The sequence below is a fragment of the Alosa pseudoharengus genome, unplaced genomic scaffold, assembly GCF_046254945.1.
Source record: "Alosa pseudoharengus isolate Yale_2024_CS ecotype anadromous, Long Island Sound unplaced genomic scaffold, YU_APseudo_1.1 YU_APseudo_1.1_scf_5, whole genome shotgun sequence".
Taxonomy (NCBI): domain Eukaryota; kingdom Metazoa; phylum Chordata; class Actinopteri; order Clupeiformes; family Clupeidae; genus Alosa; species Alosa pseudoharengus.
In genome coordinates this window covers 4,593,483-4,620,428 of record NW_027468837.1, presented here as the reverse complement: position 1 = coordinate 4,620,428, position 26,946 = coordinate 4,593,483, and the positions used below count along the sequence as shown (strand labels likewise).

The following is a 26,946-nucleotide window of genomic DNA, read 5'->3' as shown; positions in this document are numbered from 1 at the left end:
GGGGCATTTGGGTTAAATGGAATCGGCATGCAGTTCATCCTCTAATATTTCCTAATTTATGTCATCAACACATCCGTGATTCGTAGAAATGTGTTTGCAACACAGGCGCCCAAGCAAGCGCTCCTGCAGGTGTAAGCTACGGCTGTACCTTACCAACAGGCAACTAGAAACACTTTCCAAGTTGACCTAACTTTCCAACTCTGCACAGTATCCCATTAACTGCATGACAGTGGGCTAATACAATATTTATTTGATGTAAAGTAGAGTTTGTAAACACGTTATCATCAACTTAGTGCATGCACAACTTTTGTTTGAGCAAGAGAGAGAATAACAATGAATGGATGCAGCAACTACAGAAATTGTAGCGAAGGCTACTTGCTGCTTTCTTTTACTGTCTATGGTTGCTGGTTAACAGCACATAATAAGCTTATTTAGGTGAATTCACAAACTCAAGACTTCAAGGCCATCATGGATATAAAACGTTTTTTGAAAACAACGAAAGGATGGAGGGAACATGGCAAAGTTATTTCAGATGGGCTACAAGGTAGGTAAATTTGTGGTGCTTGTCAAAACATTAGCGCAGCTGGAGTAATGCTTATAGGCTGATGTTAAAGCGCACACGATGTTTAAAGCCATACACAACGGTAAATTGGAACAAAACTAAAGGTAGCTTTAGCCTTTATAGGGCTGTATAAAGTTGTCCAAATTAATAGGTCGTAATTAGGCGTTGTTGTTGTACAGATATTGCATGTAGATGTACTATATAGGCTACTAAATTTTTAGTTGACCAATGCACGAACAAAGCCGGGAAACGGACAAATATTATCAAGGCTTTGAATGTTTCCATCTGTGCACAGGGTGTCTGTAGATCGGTGTGCATAGCATTCATTTCTGCAGGCACACACTTTGCCTTAAGGCTTCACAGTTGTGTCCCCAATTTTGTCAACACTGTAAGACATTTAAAATGTAATACAATTTGACAGTATCTAGGGAAGTTGTCTCTCCGAAGAATCCTTTGGCGAAATTCAATTCTGGTGTCAGACAGGCTCTGATTAATTGTAACATAATAAAAAGAAAGATAAAAAACAGTAAGGTAAAAAAAATCATAATAACAATATTTAGTTTAGGGACCCTAACTGCAAAACATCGGTCAACCTTAGTCGTTAATCTATACACTGGAATAGTCAAAAGAGCCAGGTTGGAGGATCTGAGGGCCCTAGCAGGACTCAAAATTCTCTCTGTGTTAACCTTAGTATTTGGAGCAAAGTTAGCAAGAAAAGACTGAGCAATATTAAACACCTTTTGTGAGTCAAAGAAAAGCACTTCTGTTTTGTCTGAATTTAACTGTAGAAAATTCTTAGACATCCAGTCCTTAACATCAACTAATCAGCCGGTAGTGTCAAATCAGTTCAACTTCTTCAGTTCAACTGCATGCTTGTATTGTAAGATTCAGTCAGATCTGCATAGCGCTGCAAGATCGATCCGCCCACTCATTTGACGCTACCGGAACACAGAGTCAGACAATTTGCCTCCTTCAGAATCAGGTATTGTTATGACCTTGTCTGTACACTTTCAACATTTACAATACTTTGGTTTGTCTGTAGGGACCTTCACCACACTACCACAGAAGTGTTATTATATTTTGAGCATTGTCAGTGGTATAAAATAGCGTTTGGTTTTTGATGTGCTAGCGTGCCCCTTAGCTTTCATTATAAGCCATTTAATTGTTAATGCAAACAAAGGTCTTGCTCAAAGGTTGCGCCAGGTTGTTTTAGCTTCAGAATTTCCCTTTTAAGCATGTTTGGTTTCACTGACAGAGCTGAGTGCCATCAGCATGTCAGTGGATGAGAGGAGCCTGCACACCTTGATAGATTATACTGCAGGTGCAGCTATTTTGCAAAAGAATAAATAAGAAAAGGACAAAAGAAAAGTGCAAAACTGCTTGCTCCAATTTTGACGTTCCGGTCAGTTAGACCTTCATCGGAGTGGATGCACCATGTAGCATCCAGTGTAGCACTTTTTTTTTCTCTTTCTTTCTTTTCAGCCTAACAGTGCAAAGATATATTGTGACGGCAAATGTTGTGGCCTAGAGGTAACATGTAGCGAAAACAATATTGGTCCCAGGATTGATTCTTGAGGAACACTATGGGGCCTATTTCGACGATGTAAAACGCATGGTATGAAGAGTATTATTAAGCCAATGAGAGCAAGTAACGTAAATTCCCACAGGACGATGGTCCAACCCAGGTCATTTCTCGATCCCACCCAATCTCTCTCTTCCACTTGCTTCCTGTCACTTTCTTCGCTGTCCTATCAGATTAAAGGTATAAAAGCCCCAAAAATATTTACTTTACTTTAGGTTTCTACATAAGAGTGACATGACACTGATATGACACTGTCATAACCATAACACTAACCCTAACCCTAACTTTGTCATGACAAAAACTGAATGACACTTTGTTTATAATGTTTATGACACTTTCATGACAGTGTCATGTCACTCTTATGTAGATACCTTCAAGTAAAGTGTAACCAAATATTTTTAAAAAATCTTGCTTTGGTAAAACGTGCATGTGTGAATTAAGGAAATCAGACAGAATTCTGATGATATACTATAAACTTTTTGTATTAGATATTTAGTTATGTAGTACTGATTTGTGTGTTGCAGTTTGCCCCGGGGGTCTGGAGGCCCCCTGTGGTGTGCATGGGGTCTGTCATGATGGACGTTCAGGCACAGGCACATGCAAATGCCATCCTGGTTTCAAAGGTTCATCCTGTGAACTGTGTGTCGACAATCACTATGGCTCTAACTGTACAGGTATTTTCCCCCTGTAGATGTATGTGTGGAAGTAGATGATTTTTAAGTACAGTCATTGAGTTTAAAAGTAAAACTTTGAGATTGAGAAATTGAGATCAACAGACACAGGTGTGTCTCTAGGGGTCCTTTCCATGTTATCTGCATAACATTTATGTTAAAGGAGAATTCCGGTGTGATATTGTGGTGGAAGTGGAAGCAACTGAATCCATGCATTTCCACTGAATTATTTTTGGAATCTGATCCCTTATCATACCTGTTCGTTCATACTCGTCGCTCGACTTATCGTGACTAAATTCAAAATGGCGTCGAACGGTAAAATTCCTTATGGTACTGTCTGTATAAATCGTCTTGTAAATAAACTACCAGTGCTTTTTCAAAGTTCTCAATGTCTCGTTTTAAATGTCAAGGCCCTTGGAAGTCTACCAATGACGTATGGAGCTACTTTGAGCCTCGTAAATGGTGTAAAACAGTGATTTATTTGCATGGCTAGGCCGATGCCCGAGGCACCCCCGACGAAAACCTGTTGGTAGCATTGGCTTACTAGCGCCAGATTTCTGAGTGCAGGGGACAAGCCGAGATGAGCTATGAGACATACGTTCACACTCGGTATCAACACACTTTAGGTCAAAATCACACCGGAATTCTCCTTTAATAATGAAAACACTTTCTTTGATTTGCATGCTTGCTTAAGATTCAATTGTATGGGCATTTTGCGCTTGCCAGTTACAGCATTCTAATGCAATACTGGCACAATTTCATTTTAGTCCCTACTGAAATACCGTTTCAGAAAGATCTATAAACAGAGCCACGTTCTCCTTTAAGAATACTGGGGGCATGTAAACTCTACCTCCTTCTTCGACCACTTCGTCCTCCTACCACTTTGACTAGTACTTATACTGCCCTCTTACCCTCTAGTAATAGTATTGACTGATGTAAAAAATTCCTAGCTTAGGTCTCCTCTGCTCAGTAGCTTGAACTTTATTTCTCTTTCTGTAAGTCGCTTTGGATAAATGTGTCTGCTAAATGAATAAATGTAAATGTAAACCCTGTCCCACCCTCATAAGCGTCTTTGAGTGTCTAAAATAGCACTATAAATACATAATACACATATTATTATCTGCCGCATGACTCATCCAATGAAGTTGATATTGTGATGGATAAATTGATTGGCCAAGATGACCAATAGTTTAGTATTAGAGAGACAAGCCATGATCCACACCGAGACCATGGAGTCATATAATGGGTATTGTTGGGGGTTTTTTCTGCATAGCAGTGGTGTGAAAATCCAAGTGAGTAGATCATTGAACCCAAGGATGTGGCGTGTATTGCAAAGAGGGAATCCAGTACAAAGTCTGTGAAGAGGCAGAGATATGGATGATTATGATATTTTACAAACTAAAACAGAGGGTGTTCCCTGTTACAGGTTTTATAACACAGACAGAGGGTACATTGCCTACGATAATTTGGGATTTGTATTTTTTTATTCTTTGCAAGGGAATTTGCAATGTTTCTTTATATGATGAATTAATTGTGTATTCTGCAGCATGCATGTGCACAACACATGGCAAGTGTGAGGATGGCATGGATGGCAGTGGAAAGTGTTTCTGTGAAGAGGGCTGGACTGGAAACTACTGTGAATCAAGACTGGGTAATGGATAATTAAAGTTAAATTAAATTAAATTAAATGAGGTGGATTTTCTACAGTGTTGTTTTTTCTCAAACTGACCTAACCCCTATAAACCCCCTTGATCTCTTTTTGTTGTACTTTCTAATAGAAAGCAAGCCGGTCTGCTCCCCTGGTTGTCACCCAAATGCTGTGTGCCTTGGCAACAAGACAGACAGCCAGTGTGAATGTCAGGATCCATTTATTGGTGATGGTCTGAACTGCACAGGTCAGTATACAATATTAAAATATCATATATGACAGCACCCTTTAAATACATCTAATTAAAATTATATCAGAAAGATATGTTGTTTTAGCCTGACGAGCCAGACCCACATTAAAATGTAGGGTCTGGGCACTCACCGTTCGCAGTGCTCAGTCCGAGGGGCGGGATAATCGGTTGTCTTTCAAATTCCCTCTTCGCGCAATAGGACAGCGCTATGAGTCCCATGCGGTTTCCCACCAGCGGAGCTAGTTGGCTAGTTCAAGCTTTTGCCAACTTAAAAAAAGCTTAACTCGTGTTACACTGTTGGCCAACAGCAACATCCATCTTCTTTGTTTTCAAGTATCAGGGAATTCAAGCCAAACCGTTGCAACTCTGCCATCAATCATTATGTTAAGCCCGCCTAACGACTCTATACACGATTTAACCCATTCGCGCTGGATGCTGCATGACGCAACATTGACCCTCCTGCTGGATGCTGCATAGCGCAACATTGACCCTCCCGCTGGATGCTGCGTAGCGCAGCATGCTTTTTATTTCATGTTTCTAGGTGCTACAGAGGCTTAGATATTACATTTTGGTAGACGTTGACAATTTTTTGTATGTTTTAAGAAAACCCTCAGGAAATAAGGTTATTTAGTCTAGAATGCCATAGGATTCTATAGGCATTTTTAGCAGGCATTTTAGGAGTAAATGGGTTAATTGGCCTGATCAGGCCTGATTGGCCTGAGCTCACAAGCCAACAGAGAGTTGCTAGACTAGCCCTGGAAGCAAATGTAAATTGCTGCCGCTAGGGTGCGTCTAGATTTCTAGGCTAATGTTGTTTATGATCAGCTGTGATATTTGAATGCATCCCTTCATTTCACTTCATGTTCATATTCTGTCTAGTGTATTACTGCATCTTCTCAAACTACAGTAAAAACAGAAGATATGATTGTGTTTTGTATAAAAACCCATAATTAACCCATTACCCTCACTTGCATGCAGACTAATACTCAGCAAACAACCTGACAGAGACATGCAAAAGCTCATGTCATTAGAGCATGTTTATAACTGCTCTGATATGTCGACTTTATTTAATCTTTCTCATATCCCACCTTGTTTATTTGTGGGGCAGTGCTGCAAGTTAATATTGACTCAAAGGTTTACTTGAATGTGCTTTGCTCTAGTAACTAGTGTAAGTTTAATTCGCTACAACCATTTTATCACAATGATTAGTATTTAGGGCCCAATTTTGACGATCAGAAACGCAGCGCATAGCATACTGTATTCTTATTCTTCTTATCACAACGCAAAGTTTATTCCTATCTCACAATCAAATTTTTCGCCATGCGCTTCTCTTTTATTAAACAATGCATTATCTAAAAATCGCTATCTTACACCATCTAAAAAGCATTACGCCACTGACCAAGAAAAACCTGGTTTATAGCGAAAGGCGCATATGAAGCACAGCTGAAGACGCACTGTTACAAGATCTAAGCAGCAACTCCTCTGCAGGATAAATGTCCTCAGGTTTTTATTCTTATATTTTTGATGGTAATCCATTGTTAGTCGATAGTGAATGTAATTCATTGTGTATAACTTTTTTGTCGTTGACTATGACACGGTGAAGTTAGTTTCACTTTGCCTATGAGTTCAAATAATAGAAGAGTGCAGATGTGTGTAGGCTATTGTAACAATCCTGTTTTCACTGTCTAGTGTTTTGTATTCCTTTGTTTACCTCTTGTGCCATGTGTTCCTGTGTTTACTTCCTGTCCCTGTGTTTTAGTTCCTGTCAGCCATGTGCTCCTTTGTTTGTCTTGCCATGTCTCAGTTCCCTGTGTCTCCGCCCCTCACCTGTTCCTCATTATTAGTTTGCTAGTTTAATTATGATTTCCAGCCCTGTGTTCACCTGTTCACTTGTTTTACCTCGTTTCTTGTCCATCTGTGCCCTGTTAGCCTTGTTAAAGGAGAATTCCGGTGTGATATTGACCTAAAGTGTGTTGAAACATGATACCGAGTGTGAACGTATGTCTCATAGCTCATCTCGGCTTGTACCCTGCACTCAGAAATCTGGCGCTAGTTAGCCGATGCTACCAACAGTTTTTCGATGGGGGTGCCTCGGGCATCTAACCTGGCCCTAGCCAGATGAATGTCGTTCCGCTTAGCTCCGCCTAGCTTCACTCACATCCATCTGGAACCTCTTCCATTGAGAGTGATTTCTCCAACCAACTTTATGGTTTAGCCAATCAGGACGCAGGGCGGGAGTTTCATAGATGTGACATAGCGTAGAAGCGACTGTGAGACTGTTATCAGCGTCACGGGTTGGCTTCGATGTGAGTGGTTGAAGTAGCACGTCAATAGATGACGGACAAGTGGCTTATTCAATCATATGCAAGCATTTTTTGATTAGGTCCAGCCTTCTGAAGCAACACTTCAATGGATCGGTTCCAGATGGATGAGTGGAGCTAGGCGGAGCGAAATTCATCTGGCTAGGGCCAGGTTATCGGGCATCGGCCTAGCCATGTAAATAAATCACTGTTTTACACTATTTACGAGGCTCAAAGTAGCTCCATACTTCATTGGTAGACTTCCGAGGGCCTTGATATTTAAAATGAGACATTGAGACCTTTGAAAAAGCACTGGTAGTTTATTTACAAGACGATTTATACAGACAGTACCTTGAGTAAGTTTACCGGTCGCTGCCATCTTCCAGTAGCAGTAACTGGAATCTATGCATTTCCACTGAATTATTTTTGGAATTTGATCCCTTATCATATCTGTTCATTCATACTCGTCGCTCGACTTATCGTGACTAAATTCAAGATGGTGACTTTGGTGTCTTTACAGCTCCTGATTTCTGCAGTGAATACAATGGAGGCTGCCATCAGCATGCAGAGTGTCAGCAGGTTGGACTCAATGTCACTTGCTCGTGCAAAACAGGCTACTCAGGTGATGGCAATGACTGCTCCCCCATTGACAGATGCACTGAGGAAAATGGTGGTTGCAGCGATTTTGCAACCTGCATGTTCACAGGACCGGTGAGTAACCTTGGCTTAAGCATTTTTATTTTTCAACTCTAATGATCAGTAATAAAGGTAGCCTGGCTAAAACCACTCATTCACTTTGTGATTGGGAAACGTTTCCATTAGCCACTAGCATGGTGCATGGGGCATAGACGTACAGTAGTGTTGATTTCTAATGTTTCTTCCTACTTTGCCTAAACTTTACAAACAGACAATAAATGGCATATGCTGTCAGGCATTGCTACTACTACTGTTTACCATAGACACTTTCAATTTTAAAACTAGAGTGTCATCCCCTCTCGTCACTGATTGGCCTGATCTTTTTGGGGTCTGATGGAAATGTTAGTCAATTATGGTGTTCTAGACTAGTATCTCCCTGAAAGGAGATCTAGATGGGTGTAGTTTTCCTAGTACCACAGTTATCTGGAAACGTAGTCAGGATGAAGGTCAATCAGGAAACAGGCTTTATTCTTTCAATGACGTGCATCAAGGGAGAGACACAAGTTTTCCCAGGAGGATTCACCCATATCTCTACTGAAAAAGGGAATATCCTTGACTTAAGTATGTTTACAAGCAAAAGGGGGTGGGAGGGGGGGGGGGGCTTCTTGTTATAACTCTGTTTGAAGATGTATAGGTAGAAGGGTAGAGGGCTGTCCCTCCTACACTCGTTAGGCTGGCATCACCATCAGGTCTAGTCACCCTCTATTGTTCTTTAATTAAAACCTGCCTGGGATGTTTCTCAGAGGCCGGGCCCCATACTGATTCAACAAACTTTAGTTTCTCACACCTCACTTTGCTTCCTGGCTCCAGGTGGTCTGAGTGCTAGAGCAAGGAACAATAAGAAATACACACATGAATTATTCTGATTCAACACTTTCAGGCCAGGCTAGTAAAAATGTACTACTGTGCTACACACTTTGTGTTCCGGTAGCATCAAATCAGTGTGCGCATTCGACTTCTTCCAGTGTTGTGTAGATCTGGCTGAATGTAAAGCATGTCTGTAGTGTAAGATCGCAGCACTGCAAGATCGAACACACCTGCTGATTTGACACTACCGGAACACGAAGCCAGGCAATTTTCTTCCTTCAGATACAGGTCTTACAGCCTCTCTGCACACTTTTAAAGTTTGCAATACTTCAGTTTGTCGGTAGAGACCCTCACCAAATACACCACAGAAGTGTAATCACATTTGGAGCATTGTCAGTGGTATGAAATAGCGTTTGTTTTTTGACGTGCTAGCTGGCCCCCTTAGCTTTCACTATAAGCCCATTCAGTGTTAATGCAAGAAACAATCTTGCTCAAAACTCCACCAATTAATGTCATTTTGCTCAAATGTTTGAACTTGTTAACTAGCGTAAATAGACCCTAGGTTGTTTTTACTCCAGAGTTACGCTTTAACCAAAGGAACTTTGCTAGCACTTTTCTTTACAGTTATGTAGACAATTGTTAAATTGATTGTAACAGTTAAACACAAAGAATAACTTCTTAAGAACCAATTAGGTGATCATGTGTGTATCTATCATGTTGCATCTAAACAATATCCAAGGAACTATTACTAGCAGTCTATAAGAAAATGTAGTGATTATTTAAAAAAGCACCGGTGTACTTCTTTACATGTCGAAGAATTTGTCAGCAATCTCATCATTATCCAGCTTCCTATATGTAAGAGTTGTAGAGTAATATATTGATAACAACATGGTTACTTCAGAATTGTTCCATGATAGTGATTATAGGGTTGCCAATGTAGTAGCCCATTAAAATGGCAAAAGTAAGTATTTCCCCATTATTACCCTTGGTCATTACTCAGAAAAATTACCCAGTTTTGTAGAATTTCTGTGGTAGCCTATCAGGGTCATGTATTACAAATATCCAATTTTACAATAATAACCTGTTTACAGGTGAAACTCGAAAAATTAGAATATCATGCAAAAGTTAATTGATTTCAGTAATTCAACTTAAAAGGTGAAATTATTACGTAGACTCATGGCTAGGGACTGGCTAGGGACAGCAGATGAAAATTAGCACACACTAGGGCTGGGATAAACGATTATTTTTTAAACGATTAATCTAGCGATTATTTTTTCGATGCATCGATTAATCTAACGATTCATTTTTTCAGTCCGATTCGATTTCGATTCGATTATCGATTATCTCCCCATTAATTCACTAATAGCAACTTATACATGTTTATTTACATATCTGAATGAAAAAACATGAATTCTTTAACATTGCAATATATGTTTATTGCTCTTAAGATTCCAAAATAAAAGACTGAAGTGCAAGTACAAGTGCAAAGTAATGCATTCTTAGTCAGAGGTAGCATTCAATAAAGTTCAGTAGGCTAGTGTATGTCTAATTGAGTGCCTGTCATTTTAAGACGTTCGTGTGGGAATCCTTGCAATTAACATTAACACAGTTAAAAGGCTGCTGATGTGTGGATGCAATTCATAACGTAGTTTGTTCAAATAACAGTTCGTACTTCTCCTTTGGACAAGCACTTTTGAGTCTTGGAAAACACTTCTCCATTTGCATCGGGATTTTGCAAACAGAGTCAATAAAATGAGCCCTGCATGAGTAATACAAGCAGCTGCAAGTAAGCATGCTAAACTTGACATCCAAACAGTATTCTAATGTTAGCTTTGAGATAGGGCAACTGCTTGATTGCACACTGTAACTTAACCTCGTTTAGTCTCCTCAATTTAGGCTACTATGTTGTGATAAGACCTAGCAGAGTTTACTTTAACTTTAATGCAGTGGTTTTGAACAAATTTGTGCAGCATGGTCACGATGCTAAGCGGATTTAATAGCAATTTAGCCCACTGTGTTCTATGTAGTGCTTCTATGTGGCAACAACAATCCTGAATATTTTGTTAAATGCACATGCAGAGGAGGAGCAGCGGGCTCGTTACGAGAGAGAGCGGGCGGGGCGAGGAAAGGCTGTGTGAGTAAAAAGTGCAGCTCAATTAAATTATTTTATCTTATCTTTAATTTAAATAGCAGGCCTACAACATAGAACATCAATGTGTGGTGGCCGGTTTTGATTTCGTGGTGCCCAGCCACAGATTAGTCAACGTATGGAAAACACTGAAGATGTAAAATTAAAAATATTTTGCAGCACACGTTATGCTTGACGAATCGACGCTCATATTTTGCGTCGACGTATTTTTTGCGTCGACGTCATCGATTACGTCGACGCGTTGTCCCAGCCCTAGCACACACAGCTAAGTCTGGCTTATTTACAGCATTTTGTCTGTCAATTACTTAGCATATTCCTTGACAAAGATTAAAGGGACACCAGGCAACGTTTTCGTGTTAATTACTCACCTTCGTAAGTCGGTATATGGTTAAATGACTCATTACAGGGCGAATGAAGACTCTCTTGCCCGCCCAGCCTGGGGGTCATTTCTAGAAAAGTTAGCAACGACGTTGCTCAACCACCATGGTACGACGCAACTTGCGACCAAACAACGACACTGTTACACCTGTTTCCAGAAAGCATCGTACCTGTGTCGCAATTCGCTACCTCCGACGTTCGAACACCATAGTTCCAACAACGTTGTTGATGATGCAGCGATACATATCATTGGTGGAAACAGTGGCAACGTGTAATACCCCACCCCCTAGAAATGTTCTGTCACGGCCTATGTCGACATGTTTCTAATCTAAACCGAGTGATTAATGCTGGTATTGTCATTGCCATCAGCCAAAACCTAAACCTATTGCAAGCATAGAAAACAGTTAACTTAAGCAGACCAATATGAGTCATTATTTGTGTTATATATCTGTGTTGGAAAAAATATATAGCCTGGACAAATACCTGGGTATCCCATAGGTTATTAACTGTCTCGTGGCTTAACGGCAGCGCGTTGGTGCACTGCGCGCTCGGCCGGAGTTCGCATCCTATCTCTTCTTTTCATCTCTGAGTAAAAGTAGGCCTACGAGACACAACAATAGGTTTTGACCATACATATTTATGTATATAGGTACTCTACATCGAGAGACCATAGGTACAATACATCAGTCAAAAACAATTGAATCTACGTGTCACACTAGTTCATCTGCAGGTAGCGAGAAGCAAGAGGACAATCTCACATCATAAGAAAATCGAACCTACAACGTTGGGATAATAAGTCATCTGATTTAGCCACTACACCATTTAACACTGCTGCTGTTAGGGACTGTGATTATAATACTAAAATCAAGGCAATACTTTAATTAACATAAATAGCAAGAATGAGCCCAGTAGAGGAGCAGTGTCTTAATCAAAATTAAGCTACAGGATAGATCAATCATTGAGTCACGAGATAAACATCCACTTCGCAAATTTTGGTTAGGCGGTTGTGATTTTTGGTTAGGCGCTCCGGACACCAACAGGAACTACCAAGGAACGACACAAGTGCGACTGCCTAGGGGCAGTAGTTCAAACGACCAAACTTTGCGTCCTTGTTTGCGATTGAGAGTTCGAACTACCCTTTCTAGAAACACCAAATCCAAGAACGATGGAGCGTACTACCGAGGTTGCGACGCAAGTTAGCAAACGATGCTTTCTGGAAACGACCCCCTGTTCAGTGTATCCTACCCGGCGCCGACCGAAGCAGGATCAGTTTACATCCTGCATCCACAGCACAGATGCAGGCTAACGAAACGCTAGCGATTGTTGCAAACGTGTGTATAATGGCAGAGCCGGCGAAGAAGCAGCGAAAACCATTGACAGAAGATGCAAAGAAAAGGAAAAGAGCTTCAGACCGAGCGAGGGGGAGTTTCGTAGAGAAAAAGCATCAGGCTTGCCTGGTGTCCCTTTAAATATTACTATTTTGTTACATTGCCAGCGCCAGATTCTTAAAAAAGATCAAAACAATAATTTGATACTACCTACATATTAACATGATTCTACCCACATACTACTAGCCTGTAAAGTGCCACTGCAATTGTCACATGGATTCAAAGTTAGTGTTGTGACTGTATTTGTATTTTAAATGTTGAATTTACAGAATGAGAGACAATGCCAGTGCAATGATGGTTATGTAGGAGATGGCCTCCAGTGCCTGGAGAAGGTAATACCACCTATTGACCGATGCCTGGATAACAATGGAGGATGTGATCCTAAAGCTTCCTGCAAGGACTTGCATTTCCACAGTAAGAGCTATGGTCAGAGAAAGTTGCTTTGACGGAGAAATGAAGAGTTTGGTTCCAAAACGCTATATCCTCCATTTCAAAGAATTTTCATAAATCATTTTTTTACATTTTGTTTTCCAGGTAATTTCAGTGCAACTGTGATTGGGTTATTGTTATATGATTTGTCTTTACTCAGTCAATCAAAACAGCAAAACTGCAATTGTATTGATATTACCTGAAATACATAATTAAATAACATGATTTATTAATGTTTTTAAAAATGGATATATAGCGTTTTGGAACCAAATTCTTCAAATAGTCATATTTCTGGATTTCTGTTTTCTGTCATGACTCAAATATGGCACTCTGCATACAGTTCCGTAGCCTTCACAAATGTGGCCTTGGTGCCAAACTAGAAAGACCCCATTTCTCAAAGAGCTGGAAAATATTGTACTTGAGTAATGAGCCAATATTCCACTGTTTGGGGAGAACATTTCCTCTGCATTTAAGTGCTCAGTGATTTGAATAACCTTTGTGTTGGTCACAGCAAAAACAGCTGGAATATTTCACTTGAGATCTCCAGAAGGAAAGTACAAGATGAACTTCACCTCTGCAGAAGCAGGCTGCAAGGCTGATGGGGCCATGCTTGCCACATTCAATCAGCTGTCTGATGCCCAGCAGGTGAACCTCTAATATCATTGGGACACAGAGATAAAAGAAAGGGCATAGATTTATTTGCACCAATTTATCACAATTCATAATCAGTCCAGTCCAGTCCAGGACAAACAAGGTAGATAATTCTACATAGGTCATTTAGAAAGATAATTATTGGTAGGTAATTTAGAAACATTCAATCAAAAAATTCAGTCCAACAAATACCTTGAAAGACTGTTGTTTCAAAATAAAATACTGTACTTTGTATTTTAAAAATATTCTAAATTATACTCTTTACAAACCTTCCATGTATCAGTGTTTTCATCTCAAACAATTGGTTATGCTTCATAATAAGCTGTGTTAACAAACCATTTACAAGGTATTACTAACTAAGGGGGGAATTCTCCCATATGCGTAAGGGTGCATAACTACGTGCATTTCACGTGTAAATTCTCCCCTTCGCTTAAATCTGTCATTTATGTGCAATAGAGGGAGTTACGCGTTTTGGGAGGAGCAACCCCAAAATCTGGGCGTTTCTGATGTATACAACTCTTAACTTAATTACCTTTCCAGCTACGCGCTCTGGAGGGCTGTGTTATGGTCAGGATTTCCGTTGTCCGGTAATTGCTGGACATTGGCCGTAAAAAAAATGTAAATGTCCGACAAAATTAAATCTCTCCCGTCAAATTGTCCGATTGAAATTGGCTAATAATCCTATTTTCAACACAATCGGTATTTGAGAATAAGCCTAAAATGTAGGCCTATACCAAAGCAAGAATATGTCCTTTGGCTATATTTTAAAGGAACAGGCTCAACCGTTATTAAACAACACATATATGCTGTTGTGTGGCCACACAAAGCCATTAATAATAATAATTTTTAAAAAACGCATGAACGGTGGAAGGGTATCAATAACAATGTCCATAGAAACATTTCAACGCACTAGCGCAGTACACGTTACTTTCCATAGGGAGTAAAGAAGTAATGTAAGGGATTACATTTTTTTTTACTTTAGCGAGTAATGTGTAAAACATACAACACATACTTTTTTGAGTAACAACCACAACACTGATTATAAACTATACATTTATAAGTTTATGTGGGGGTTTTTACATCTATTGGCTCAGGGCTTACCATTAATAAACATGCATGAATTACACAGTGCATACAATGTGTTTTGAGTGTCTTATAAAGGGAAGTAATATATTATCATATCATAGCCTAGTAATTTCATGGCTAACAATAGCCTATATTAATTTTGCCACTTTTGTAACATTTACCTTTAGTTTAGTTTTAGTTTACCGCTGTGTATGACGCGTGTAAACAACGAGTGTACACTTTCGGTATGATAATCAGCTCCTCTAATGCTTAGGGTATACGTTTGACAAGCATATAAATTTACCTTGTTCTTATCTGAAATGACTCCTCTACCTTTGCTGCCTCCATCCTTTCTGTTTTTGTTGTGTAAAAAACGTTGTAGGCTACAGTATATGATGGGATTGAAGTTAGTGAATTGGTTCCATTCTTTGTTGGTAACCAAATAGCCTACATTTGTAATCGATGCGTATGTGCATTCTCTCTCCTGCAGATTTGCGTTCTGTAGCCAAGTGTGTAATATTGCAAAAGTTGAAAAAATAAATTATTGTACAGAAAATAAATAGCCTACTGTCACACTGTCAGTTAATTGGCTACAGTGCAGTGAAGGGTTTTGGAGAGTGAAGTTATGATAGGGCAACTTGGAGTTTTATGAAAATAATTTACGAACCATGGGCCATGACCATGAAGCCTCTATTTCTTGCAGCTGTTAAAACACCTGTTAGATAAATAGCCACCAAAAAAAAGAATTGTGAAGTAGCATTAATCAATATGAAGGGCAGAGGGGGATAAATGTTGTCCCACCCCCCCGGCGATGAAAATAATTAATCAGAGGTGAGGATATCAAGACCAGAGGGGGGGGAATCCCCCCCATCCCCCCCGACAAATCACACCCTGCTTATAAGTAATTTACTAATGTTATCTAATAATAGTAAAGAGTTAACTTACCATTTAATAATACCTTTTAAAGGAACACGCCACCCAATGTCAGTAGTAATATATGTTCTTACCTTAACTTTCACGAGTTGAGTCATACCTCGCCCGTGTCGGTACGTGCACTCAAACGCTCTGGTGCGCAGCGCGAATGTGTTAGCATGTTGCTATGCTAGCGGGCTCAGACGTAGCCATAGAGAGAGGAAAAAATCTATCATCGTGATCTATCATATTTTCCAAAAACGTATATTTCACAAAATTCTGCCAGGGTATGTAAACGTATGAGCCCAACTGTAATGCTGGTTCTTTCACTGTACAGTCAAATTTTAGGTAGCAATACAGTGCATTTTCAGAGAGACATATTATAAAAGCTACAGTACATTTAATCTGACATGATGACATAATCTCCTCATGATCTTTCACCAGCTGGGTATGCACTTGTGTGTTGCGGGCTGGATAGATGGGAAGAAAGTTGGCTATCCAATAACATTTCCATCTGCCAAATGTGGTGACAACCGTGTCGGCGTCATTCTATACAAGGACCCAGTAGACACAAACAGGACATATGATGCCTATTGTTACAGAATGAAAGGTATACAGTATTATGGGTATTGGTGGTGTTCCACTATATGGACAAAAGTATTAGGACACCTTATACCGTGAATTACTGAATTCATGTGCTCCACTCAGACCCATTCCCATAGGAGTATAAATCAAGCACCTAGACATGCAGTGTGCATTAAAAAAAGCATGCAGAGAGAATGGGTCGTTTTGAAGACCTCACTGTCTCGCAGTGTCATAGGGTACACCAAGCATGGTCCATAAGGACAGGGTTGAGTTAGTTTGGTGTGGAAAAACTTTACTCATACAGAGCCCTATCAAATACCTTTGGGATTAACTATCAGATATTGTGAGCTAGGCCTTCTCATCCAACATCAGCACCTGACCTCACAGATGCTCTTCAGGATGAATGGAGAAAAATCACACAGACATTCTCCAAAATCTTCTGGAAAGAAGAGTGGAAGCTGTTATAACTATCCCATGCCTATAGATTTAGAATGGGATATCATTCAAGTTCCTATAGGTGTAATGGCCGGGTGTCCCAATACTTTTGTCCATATAGTGTGTTTAACCATCAACTTTAAATGTCATTCAGAATATATGATGCAAAGAAAAAGTGACACATTGAGCACATAAAGTGATACATTGAGGCAAATATGTAGTATGTCATTTTCTTTTCTAGATGTTGAATGTGTCTGTAAAGAAGAGTATATTGGAGATGGAAGTTTTTGTAATGGAAATCTGGCCAGTGTTCTAGCCATGAATGATAAACTCTCAACTTTTTACACTGTAAGTATATTACTGTATAGTTAGGAACAAGATGATTCATACCCCTGACAAATATTGATTTAATGTTGGTTTTCTCTTGACCAATATGTTTGTTCTGACTGAAAATGACACTACCACATGCCAAAAGACAATGTAAGACAATGTGATAGAAACATGCATTCAGAAAAAGAAAAATGTTAGAAAATATGAAAACGCTTAATAATAACGCTGAATAATTTTGTTCCTTACTGTAACTGCAATGACAAATGAACACATGCTTCACACCCCTTAAAAGTCATGCTGATTACATTTACAATACATTTTCCCAGTAGGTATTTACATAGTCACTTGTGCTGTCATTTATTTTCAAAGTATAAGTAATTCTTATGATTGTTTGTTTTAGTAATAGTACTAAGTAAGTACTGTTGACGCAATGACAACTGGCAAATGGCAACTCAGACAAAAATTGTTTGGTAATTGGGACCAGTGAAAGTATTTGCCAGAGCTGTAAAAATCTGGCTTCCACCTCGTCATTTTTCCTTACTAAATGTTGGTCTCTTAGCAGAAAGATAAAATGGTTTGTGAATATGGGTCTTTGTTTTGCACCTTGAAACATTATTATTATTAGTAGTAGTAGTAGTATTATTTATACATTTTGCTGATGGCTTTATCCAAAGGTTACAGATACCAATTGCAGGGGCCACTCTCCCTGGACCAACTCGGGGTTAAGTGCCTTGCTCAAGGGCATAACAGGAATTGCCTTTTGTGGCTACTAGATGCTAGCTGTACTCCTTAGCCACTACACTACCACCGCCCTACACTTGTTAATGTATTGCTAAAAGTAAATGAAGAATTTTGGGCCAATTAATATTAGAAAACGCATTCAATTTGGGCTTTTGAAATGAAGGTGTAACATGAACATTTTTATTATCAAATAGGCCATGTTAACATATGCAAACACAGCTGAGGAAGGACAGAATCTGATGAATTTCCTGTCTGCAAGATCATCTTTTGCCACCCTGTTTGTGCCACATAATAAAGGATTCTCTGTCAATGAGGTAATTGATTTTCCTACAGAATAATCATATCTCAGAAAGGTGATGTGTGTATGTATAATATTTTTGATTGAACCTATGATCTGCCACGTTTTTTTAAGTGTTTTGTGTAATTTACAGACGCTGTCTCAGAGAGACATGGAGTATCACATCTCCATTAATAACAGCTTCCACGTCTTTGAGAATTTGACACACAACTTGGTCATTCCTTCACGACTGGGGTACAGTCTCACTATTGTGATACCAGCAGATGATGCAACACTGTCTGATGTGAGTTAATTAGACTTTGGGTGTACAAGTAGCTTCATTGTCAATTTAGATAAATTATGGGATCTCACACATGGGATGCAAAGTAGGAAAATTATCATGTGGTGGTTTGGCTGTGTTGACTACTAATTAGTTGTAAACATCAAAACTTTGGTGTGGTACAAAAATGTATCACCATCAGAGGTTACCGTTACATTTTTGTTTGTCTGGTAATATCCCAGAATATTGGACATACAGAAAATCTACCAGACATACGTTTTTAATAGCTTATACATTTAAACCGCAATAAAATACAAACAATATACTTCAACAATGCAGTTTATTAGACATAGTAAGCACAAATTAAGTTTGTAACTCTGCAAACATTGCAAACTGACATGGGTTATAACCTACAACAATAAAATGAAATGCTGCAGACATTTTGTAGCGAACAATCAGGAGACTTCCCGGTGAGTCAGTAACATTTTGTTAACGTGCTGACGTTAGCTTAAAAACAGGTGTGATATTGCTGTTTGTATAAGTTTATACTACTCTGCGATCACAGCTCACACCCGTTACTCTCACTCCCACCCTCACTACAGCGTTGGTAATAACATGTTATAATAATATGTAAATAGGAATTATTTTGCCATATTTACCACCAGACATTCTGTCAGTTTATATTTTTTCTGCCGGCAACTACACATGAAACCCTCCACTTTCCAGCTGTAGCCGGCTAATGTAAACCCTGATAACCATGTTTACTGGAAATACAGAGAAAGATTCTATCATGAATCAAGGTCAGGAAGTTACCAAGGCAAAGATGCACACAGTAATTTAAGGTTACAATTTGGGTTAAGTTACAGTTACAAATGCCTTAGGAGTGGAATGCAATATGCATCTAACCATTGTAGCAGACAGCTGAACACAAATGACACAAATATACAGTGGATATAATATATTTTTATAACTACTGTATATGGACAGCACTGACTGAAGTATAAAAAAAACTTTGTGCAACAAACTAAAATGTTTTTGTGTGCAGTCAGTTCTGTTAAAAGTTAAGGTAGTAAAATTACACTGAAAATAGCCTATAGTCCTTTAAGGGTTGAAAGCTTTGCTTGACTGTTGTTCTGTTAAATTCTACAATATATAAACTATTGACCGTTTTGATACGCATGTGTGTTTAGATCGTTTTGGTTTTAAAACTCTTTTTAAAAATAAAAACTGAGTAGTGTGGATGTATCCACAAATGCAGAAAAAACAAACTATAAGCTGGTATCTTTTCCATACAAAACCTGTTATTGTAACTTCTTTTATCCTTAGATTTTGTGTACCCTTTTCTTTCTCTTTTGTTACTTCAGTTTAGTAAATCACTGTCAAACATGAAAACAAAACAGATAAAGCAAAAATTCTATAATAATAAAATTATTTTAAAGATTGCACACTCTCTATTCACACGCTTACTCTATCATACATACCTTGTAAGTGTTGTGCTCCTATATCCAGCAGAATTTCAAACCTCATAAACTTGTCAACAAGAGAAGCATTGTAGACTGGGACATTCCAGCTATCAATGGAATTATCCACATTATTGATGGACCATTAAAAGCACCCCCCGAACCTGTAAGTAATTACATATTTCCCAGATAAAATTCACACAAAGAATGTGCATTTTACTGTTATTAATGCAACTTTCCAGATTTCCAGAGTTAAGACAAAATAGTAGACAGAGACAGTGGTAAACACACTAACGATAAACATGTCTATTCATTTTTATGTTGTTGGAAGCATGACCTTTCTGCTATTTGTTTTATAAGTAAACCTGTTAAGTCTACGAGGAAAATACTCTGCATAAGGACTCAAAGAATCCCTTTTTTTGAAGACAAAACAAATTCTCCAAGTTTGTGATTATTATATATTAATGATAATAATCATTTTGTGCAGGTGAAACCATTACCTCATCCCCAGTCTGGGGGGGTCTCTGGCGTCCCCATTATGATAACACTCTTTATACTCCTTGCTGCTACTGGTATGGCATACTGTGTGTTCAGGTACAAAAAGGATGCTTTCCGTTTCCAGTATTTCAAGGTAAATGATGACCATAATTGCAGAGGTGTAAAAATCAAAAAGTAAAAATTCTGCCATATATTTGCTCCAACCATTCACTAAACCAACTGATTCTAACTGCCACAACTCCTCAGCCAGGTATATGAGTTAATTTTAGGGACGCTGTGTAAAATGTGAGTGAAAACAGAATGCTATGATTTACAAATCATATTGAACCTATATTTAATTGAGAAATGTTCAAAGACAACATATCAGGTGTTGAAGGAAATAAATGTTATTTTTTGGAAAATAAAAATGTTCATTTTTAATTTGATGCTAGCGACACGTCTCAAAAAAGTTAAGACAGGGACATGTTTACTACTATGTTGCCTCACCTCTTCATTTAAAGGACAGGTTCGGTATTTTACACTTAAAGTTTATGATTAAATAGAACGTTTAAGATTGAAATTTGGACACATGTTGCTGTCCTGAGAATTTTCGGTTTCTGTGGTAGCGCCCCCCCTCCTCCAGAACGATGCATAGGTGCACTGGAACAATCCTTCCTAAAACGCATTAAACTTTCGTTTACAAAGACGTGAAACTCACCGAGTGGTCAGGGGTGTTCACTGATATGCTCACACAAAAATCGCTGCAAAAGATTCTTTCCAACAGGTTTTATCATAGTTTTTGTCCAACTCCATTGACTTGTATTGGATGTGCTGTGAGGTACGGTATTACTCCGCTGCCGGAAACGGATATGGGGTTGTTTGTTTTCTTTCTGTAGTCTTATGCAGTCGCGGTATCGTAGGCTACTACGCTATCCAAATTATTGTCACGTCCAACCATGGCTAATGCTAAAATGTCTTGGAACTTGCACAATGTGAATGATAGCCTACGTGAATCATTACGTTTTCATCATGAAAGTTCCACAGCCAAAAAAATTGTAAACGTACAAAATCATGTAGCCAAATTATTCATGTAGGCTAGGGTTAGTGTTAGGCTTATGATGTGAACATGACAGGTTATGGACATAACAAATAAGTTCTTACCCCAAGTTCTTCCAACTCTGTCGTCCCAGGAGGTAATGTGGGAACCGCTGTATTTCTCAGGCGAAATAGCTTTTTGGGCGATTTCTTTTGACCTCCAGCGACGTTCAGTAAAATGCAGACACGGTGATCAGCTTTCTGCAGATTCTCAACAGGTGTGCTCACATCCAACCCCAGAAATTCCAGCCACAACTTTAGCCTTTCTGGATCGTTGAAAGGAAGTCTGTGACAACTTTTTTTGCCACGAATTTTCCCGCAATTCGGAACTGCATAAAATCGCCTCATTTTTAGCTGTCTGTTGCAAAATACTTCAAGACAGCGATCTTCTGCTTCTTCTGTGTATTCAATGAAATGCCAGTGGTTTGCTTGTAATTGGCAAGACTGTGTATGGTGCATTATCGCCACCAACTGGGCTGGAGTGTCTATTATTCAAGCTCTCAACGGAAGAATGTACGGGTGTGAGGCGTTTGGAAAAATAGCTCCACAGTTTTACAACATGGTAATAACCTGTTGGAAAGCGTCTTTTGCAGCGATTTTTGTGTGAGCATATCAGCGAACACCCCTGACCACTCGGTGAGTTTCACGTCTTTGTAAACGAAAGTTTAATGCGTTTTAGGAAGGATTGTTCCAGTGCACCTATACATCGTTCTGGAGGAGGGGGGGCGCTACCACAGAAACCGAAAATTCTCAGGACAGCAGCATGTGTCCAAATTTCAATCTTAAACGTTCTATTTAATCATAAACTATCTGAAAACAGGGCTTTAAGTGTAAAATACCGAACCTGTCCTTTAACAGCATTCTGTAAATGTTCTCTGGTCTCTCCAGGAAAATGTTGCATTGTGTTTTAGTACTAATGTCTGTATTGAAGTTGTCTCAATAAGGCTCTGTGGTTGGACTTTTGAGAATGAAATGTCCCATTCTTGCTCGATATTGGATTTCAGCTGCTCAATAGTCTTGGATCTTCAATATGGGACTCTTAATTCATCCTGCACCACCTCGACTCCCCAGGGACGTATGCCAGGACCCTGTTTGTGGACTTCATCTCGGCGTTCAACACTGTCATGAACTCATACATCAGAGGCTCACACATTTCTCAGTGCCTGCCTCTACCTGTCAATGGATCATCATCTTTCTGACTGACAGACAGTAGCATTTCAGACTGGGGAGCATCTCATCCAAAACCCGGTCCATCAGTACAGGCGCCCCACAGGGGTGTGTCCTTTCCCCGCTGCTTTTCTCCCTCTACACTAATGACTGCACCTCAAAGAACCCATCTGTAAAACTCCTGAAGTTTGCAGATGACACCACCGTCATTGGTTTCATCCAGGATGGTGATGAGTCTGCTTACAGGCAGGAGGTGGAACAGCTGGTCCAGTGGTGCAGTCAGAACCACCTGGAGCTTAACCCCAAGAAGACTATGGAGATGACAGTGGACTTTAGGAGAAGCCCCCCCCCCCTTCGCCATTCAGAACAACACAGTGTCCAATGTGGATTCCTTTAGGTTCCTGGGATCAACCATTTCACAGGACCTAAAATGGTATCCCCACATTGACTCTATCCAGAAAAAGGCCCAGCAGAGGTTATACTTCCTGAGACAGCTAAGGAAGTTTAATCTGCCTTGAAGGAGCTGCTGACCACTTTCTACTCAGCCATCATTCAGTCTGTCATCTGCACCTCCATCACTGTCTGGTTTGGGTCAGCCACCAAACGGGACAGGGCCAGACTGCAGCGGACAATTAGGGCTGCAGAGAGGACCATTGGAACTGACGTTCCCTCCATCCAGGACCTGTACCAGTCCAGGGTCAGGAAAAGGGCAGCAAAAATCTCTACAGACCCCTCACATCCTGGTCACAAACTGTTAAACCTCCTTCCCTCTGGTAGACGATACAGGGCACTGTTTCTCAAAACCACCCGACACAGACAGCTTCTTCCCCCAAGCAGTCACTCTGTTGAACACTCAGAAAGTGTTGTACTTTGAGAGCAAAGATTAACCGGAGTCAAATTCCAAATTCCAATAAAGCTGATTCTGATTCTGATGGGTAGCGGAACTTCTTGTTATCATAGCGGCAGATGTAAGATGTAAGCTAACAGTTTTCATACAATTTCTCCACGTTGCTCTGACGGATTTCTATTATTCTTGCTGTATATATGTTGTATAACAATGTAGTTTATTATTAAAGTGAAATGGTTGCTGTAAAAATTCGTGAGCATTAGTTTGAACATATTTTCAAAATATAATTTGTTTGGGATGAATGGGAGTCAATGGGAGCCGCAAATAGACTAGCGGTGACCAAGGAATATTTTGTCGGATTGCATGACATTGGTACTTTGGTAGGGTAACCAGACTCGCCGTAAAACTCTAACTTTAGCTGCTATTTTTGCATCAACAAAGCATACAGCAGAACTGGGTTTAAACGTCCTTGACGCATTTCCGTTTTTGCGTAAAAGGTCTATGATTTTCTTTACAGAAACATATTTGGTTTTAATGCAGTGGCATCTGAGGTCCAAAAGACTACGGCCATCCAATATTGTTCTTCAGCTATGTCCCTTGCTTGAAAAGATTTCTCTGGATTCTCTGAATATTTTAATGATATTATGTACTGCATAATGCTTATGTAAGCATTATTCTTATATTGTTTCATGATTTGCTCACACAGGTTTACACAGAGTGATGAATGCCTCTTCGTATTTACTTCAAAGAGACTCTTTTCATACCCAGTCATGGTGCCAGTTAACTTTTGTTGTCCCTATCATTACACAACTTTTCCAGACTTTTGTTGCCCCTATCCCAACTTTTTTGAGATGTGTTGCTGGCATCACATTCAAAATGTATAAATATTTTCCATGAAATAATCAAATTTGTCATTTTCAACATTTGATATGTTGTCTATGTCCTTTTTGCAGCTAAATATGGGTTTCGAGATTTGCAGATTATCACATTCTGTTTTTAATGACATTTTACACAACGTCCCATATTATTTGGAATTAGGGTTGTAGACACAATACATAAAAGGACTTTTACTTTCTGAAGCTGGACATTCACACCTACTTGTTTATTGTCTACTTTAATACTGTATCTTGAAAATAATTTATTGAGAGTTAACTGTGATCAAATAATGTGATGTAAGAATATTTACTCTCAAATGTCAAAAAGAATATTTACTATGCAAAAACAAACTTTCCATTCAAAAACTGCACTTTGTCCACAAAAGAATTTGTTTCACATGATCTTAATTTCCATGGGGTTTTTCCATGTCAACTCACAGAATGAAGATGATGGTGGTCCTACACCAGGGAGCACAAACCCTGCTTTGGTTTCTATTCCTAACCCCTGCTATAGTGGCTATACAGCCTTTGCAGAACCCTTTGAAGTAAGTTCTTATTATTATTCTTCTTATTCTTATTATATCATACAGTATGTGGCGGAACAAGACATGTCTTCTATAACCATGTTAATGATTTTCTTTCATTGGTGAGTGTTTTAGTTTTCTGTTTTTCCTCACAATATCAACCCATGGCAGTTCCCTGGATTCTGGTATATTGAGTGGAACTTATAGTCAATCCACTCTGAAGGAAGCTCAATTTGTGTTTTGTGATGTAGACTCTGCATAATCTGTGTCTGTATATAAAATGTAGATAAAATGGAGGGGGGGGGGGGTGATCCCAACATCATGTTTTTATTTAGTCCACTTCATATTGTGCTTATTAGAGGCTTAGGTATTTTGTTTTCTTTTATGTCGATTTAAGATTGTTTGTGTAGGCTACACGGGTTGAAAATGTATAGGCACACAGTTTAATTTCCCTATTTTCACAATTGGCTAGCCTATACTAACAAACGCATTTCATTTGAAAAAGCAACATGATTAATCGCTAACAACTAAGTGCAACTGCAGCTCTATTAACACATCCAAAAGGGCACTTCACTTTTGCCTGTTTAGGCTATTTGTTTGTTTTTGTTCTCTCGTGGGTCATGACTTTTCCATTCTGCGGTATCTGGGTTGAAAGAAGACTGTCCATGCATGCTAGGCTTTCTTTTATTTCTTTTTTATAAGGTTTGGCAACATCTTTTACAACATTGACATACGGAAGAGGCTTTTTAACCGTTTAGTCTGTGCATCAGGGCAGCCTGGGCCTGCGACAATGCAAATTATAGTGATTGCTGTTGTCGCGGTAAACTTATGCTCCTGTCTCTAAATAGGCACAGTGTAGATTAGATCTACTTGCTATGTTGATTGATTTTCTGTGATAAATGCAGCCTGTAGCCTAGACTACTTCAGCAAACCCAGACTGGTTGTGGTATCAGTTTCGCTTTTAAAACGCAACAGTGTAGCAAGAGGGAGAGTGCCTGCGGGCTGTTTAATTTGCAGCATACTGTAGTCGACCAGGTTGTTCTTGGTCAGTGGCATAAGGATTTTTAGAGGGTGGAAGATAGGGCTCAAGGTTTAATAAAAGTGGAGTGCATGGCGAGAATTTCCTCACTTTATTGAGTGTAAGATATAAGCCTTGCGTCACACTTTGTGCCACCTTGCCCTGGGTGCACGATAGGGCCCTAAAAAATATTTTGATTGAAAAAGTGTAGGCCTATTAGCACATTATTAGTAGCCACCATATAGTGTATAGCCCATGCAGTTTAATTTGCCATTGCATAAAGTTTTTCAATATCAATTTAAAGTTTCTCAAGAACCAGTGCGTAATTATTTGCCAATGTCATTAACAGTATTGAATTGCATTTTCAGGATTCAGCCACGACGGAGCATGCGGGGGCACCAAACCTCCTTGAATAATTCAGAATCAGCCACACTATTTCTGCAAACATAAAGAAGACTTCAGAAACATAAACATGATTTATAGAATGTTAAGTGAGTGAAAAACTTTGAATTGGATGGAATGGTGGAACATTAATAAAGCTTGAATATTCATACTGCAATAGTATAAATCGCTGTGATGATGATGGTTATTTCATTATGAAATTATTGCATTATGTTACATTTTCATAAAATGTTTGGACTGATTCAAAGGTATTGTGAAGAACTCCTCAAAGTTTGAGGAGTTAAACTTGAAGAACTCCTCAAAGCATTTTAGCTCACTCTAAAAAAACTTCTAGTATTCCTAAATTCATACTTACTAAAATTGTTTGGGGGATATAATTATTGCATTGCATCTCTTATTCATAAAAACTTAGTTAGCTATCTAGTTGTGGCTAGGTAGCCAGATGCTTATGCTGTAGCTAGCTAGTTGTGGCTAGGTAATTAGATGGATGTGATATATACAGTTGAAACTTAATGTAGTCTTACCATGTCATTGTTTTTATATTATTGATTGAATGGACATTATTGTTTTATTATTGAATTTCCCCTCATTTTCATTGCTTATTTTATTAGGCTATTGATTAAATTGATATTGTTGTTTATTATTACTATTCTCCTTATTATAGTTTGACCAACATTCTAATCTGTTCCCTGTTCAATTTTAAATATTATGTTGTTTTGTATTTGTGTGTCGCTTTGGACAAATCCTTAACCATAACCATACTATGGTGTACAGGACTCTGATTTACAATACAATTGTAGTTTAACTATTACGGACGGGCCATCTCTAGGCTTTTACCCCAAAATCGCACTGTTCTTATACTCTAGAAGCCACTGTTCTCACCCAATTTGGCCCACCATCAAATGCTTGACCTCTTTGGAAAGATAAGACACAGTAGTTTCAGTA

The 26,946-nt window shown here is 39.0% G+C and overlaps 1 protein-coding gene across 3 annotated transcripts in view; it reads left to right on the top strand.

Annotated features, from left to right (window-relative positions):
• Nucleotides 1-26,644, top strand: part of stab1 (stabilin 1) — a 149,469-nt gene extending 122,825 nt beyond the window's left edge. The window contains exons 56-69 of one of the 3 annotated variants that reach the window (XM_076269084.1): nucleotides 2,669-2,818; nucleotides 4,362-4,466; nucleotides 4,594-4,710; nucleotides 7,534-7,724; nucleotides 12,701-12,845; nucleotides 13,372-13,505; nucleotides 15,933-16,098; nucleotides 16,750-16,856; nucleotides 17,774-17,893; nucleotides 18,011-18,160; nucleotides 19,649-19,762; nucleotides 20,084-20,227; nucleotides 24,498-24,602; nucleotides 25,968-26,644. In XM_076269084.1, the coding sequence (XP_076125199.1) occupies nucleotides 2,669-2,818; nucleotides 4,362-4,466; nucleotides 4,594-4,710; nucleotides 7,534-7,724; nucleotides 12,701-12,845; nucleotides 13,372-13,505; nucleotides 15,933-16,098; nucleotides 16,750-16,856; nucleotides 17,774-17,893; nucleotides 18,011-18,160; nucleotides 19,649-19,762; nucleotides 20,084-20,227; nucleotides 24,498-24,602; nucleotides 25,968-26,015 (1,796 nt within the window). In that variant the 3' untranslated portion in view covers nucleotides 26,016-26,644. Of the gene's footprint in view, nucleotides 1-2,648; nucleotides 2,819-4,361; nucleotides 4,467-4,593; nucleotides 4,711-7,533; nucleotides 7,725-12,700; nucleotides 12,846-13,371; nucleotides 13,506-15,932; nucleotides 16,099-16,749; nucleotides 16,857-17,773; nucleotides 17,894-18,010; nucleotides 18,161-19,645; nucleotides 19,763-20,083; nucleotides 20,228-24,497; nucleotides 24,603-25,967 lie in introns of those variants that run through there. The other 2 variants (XM_076269083.1, XM_076269086.1) reach the window with 2 other exon arrangements.
• The last annotated feature ends 302 nt before the right edge of the window (nucleotides 26,645-26,946 follow it).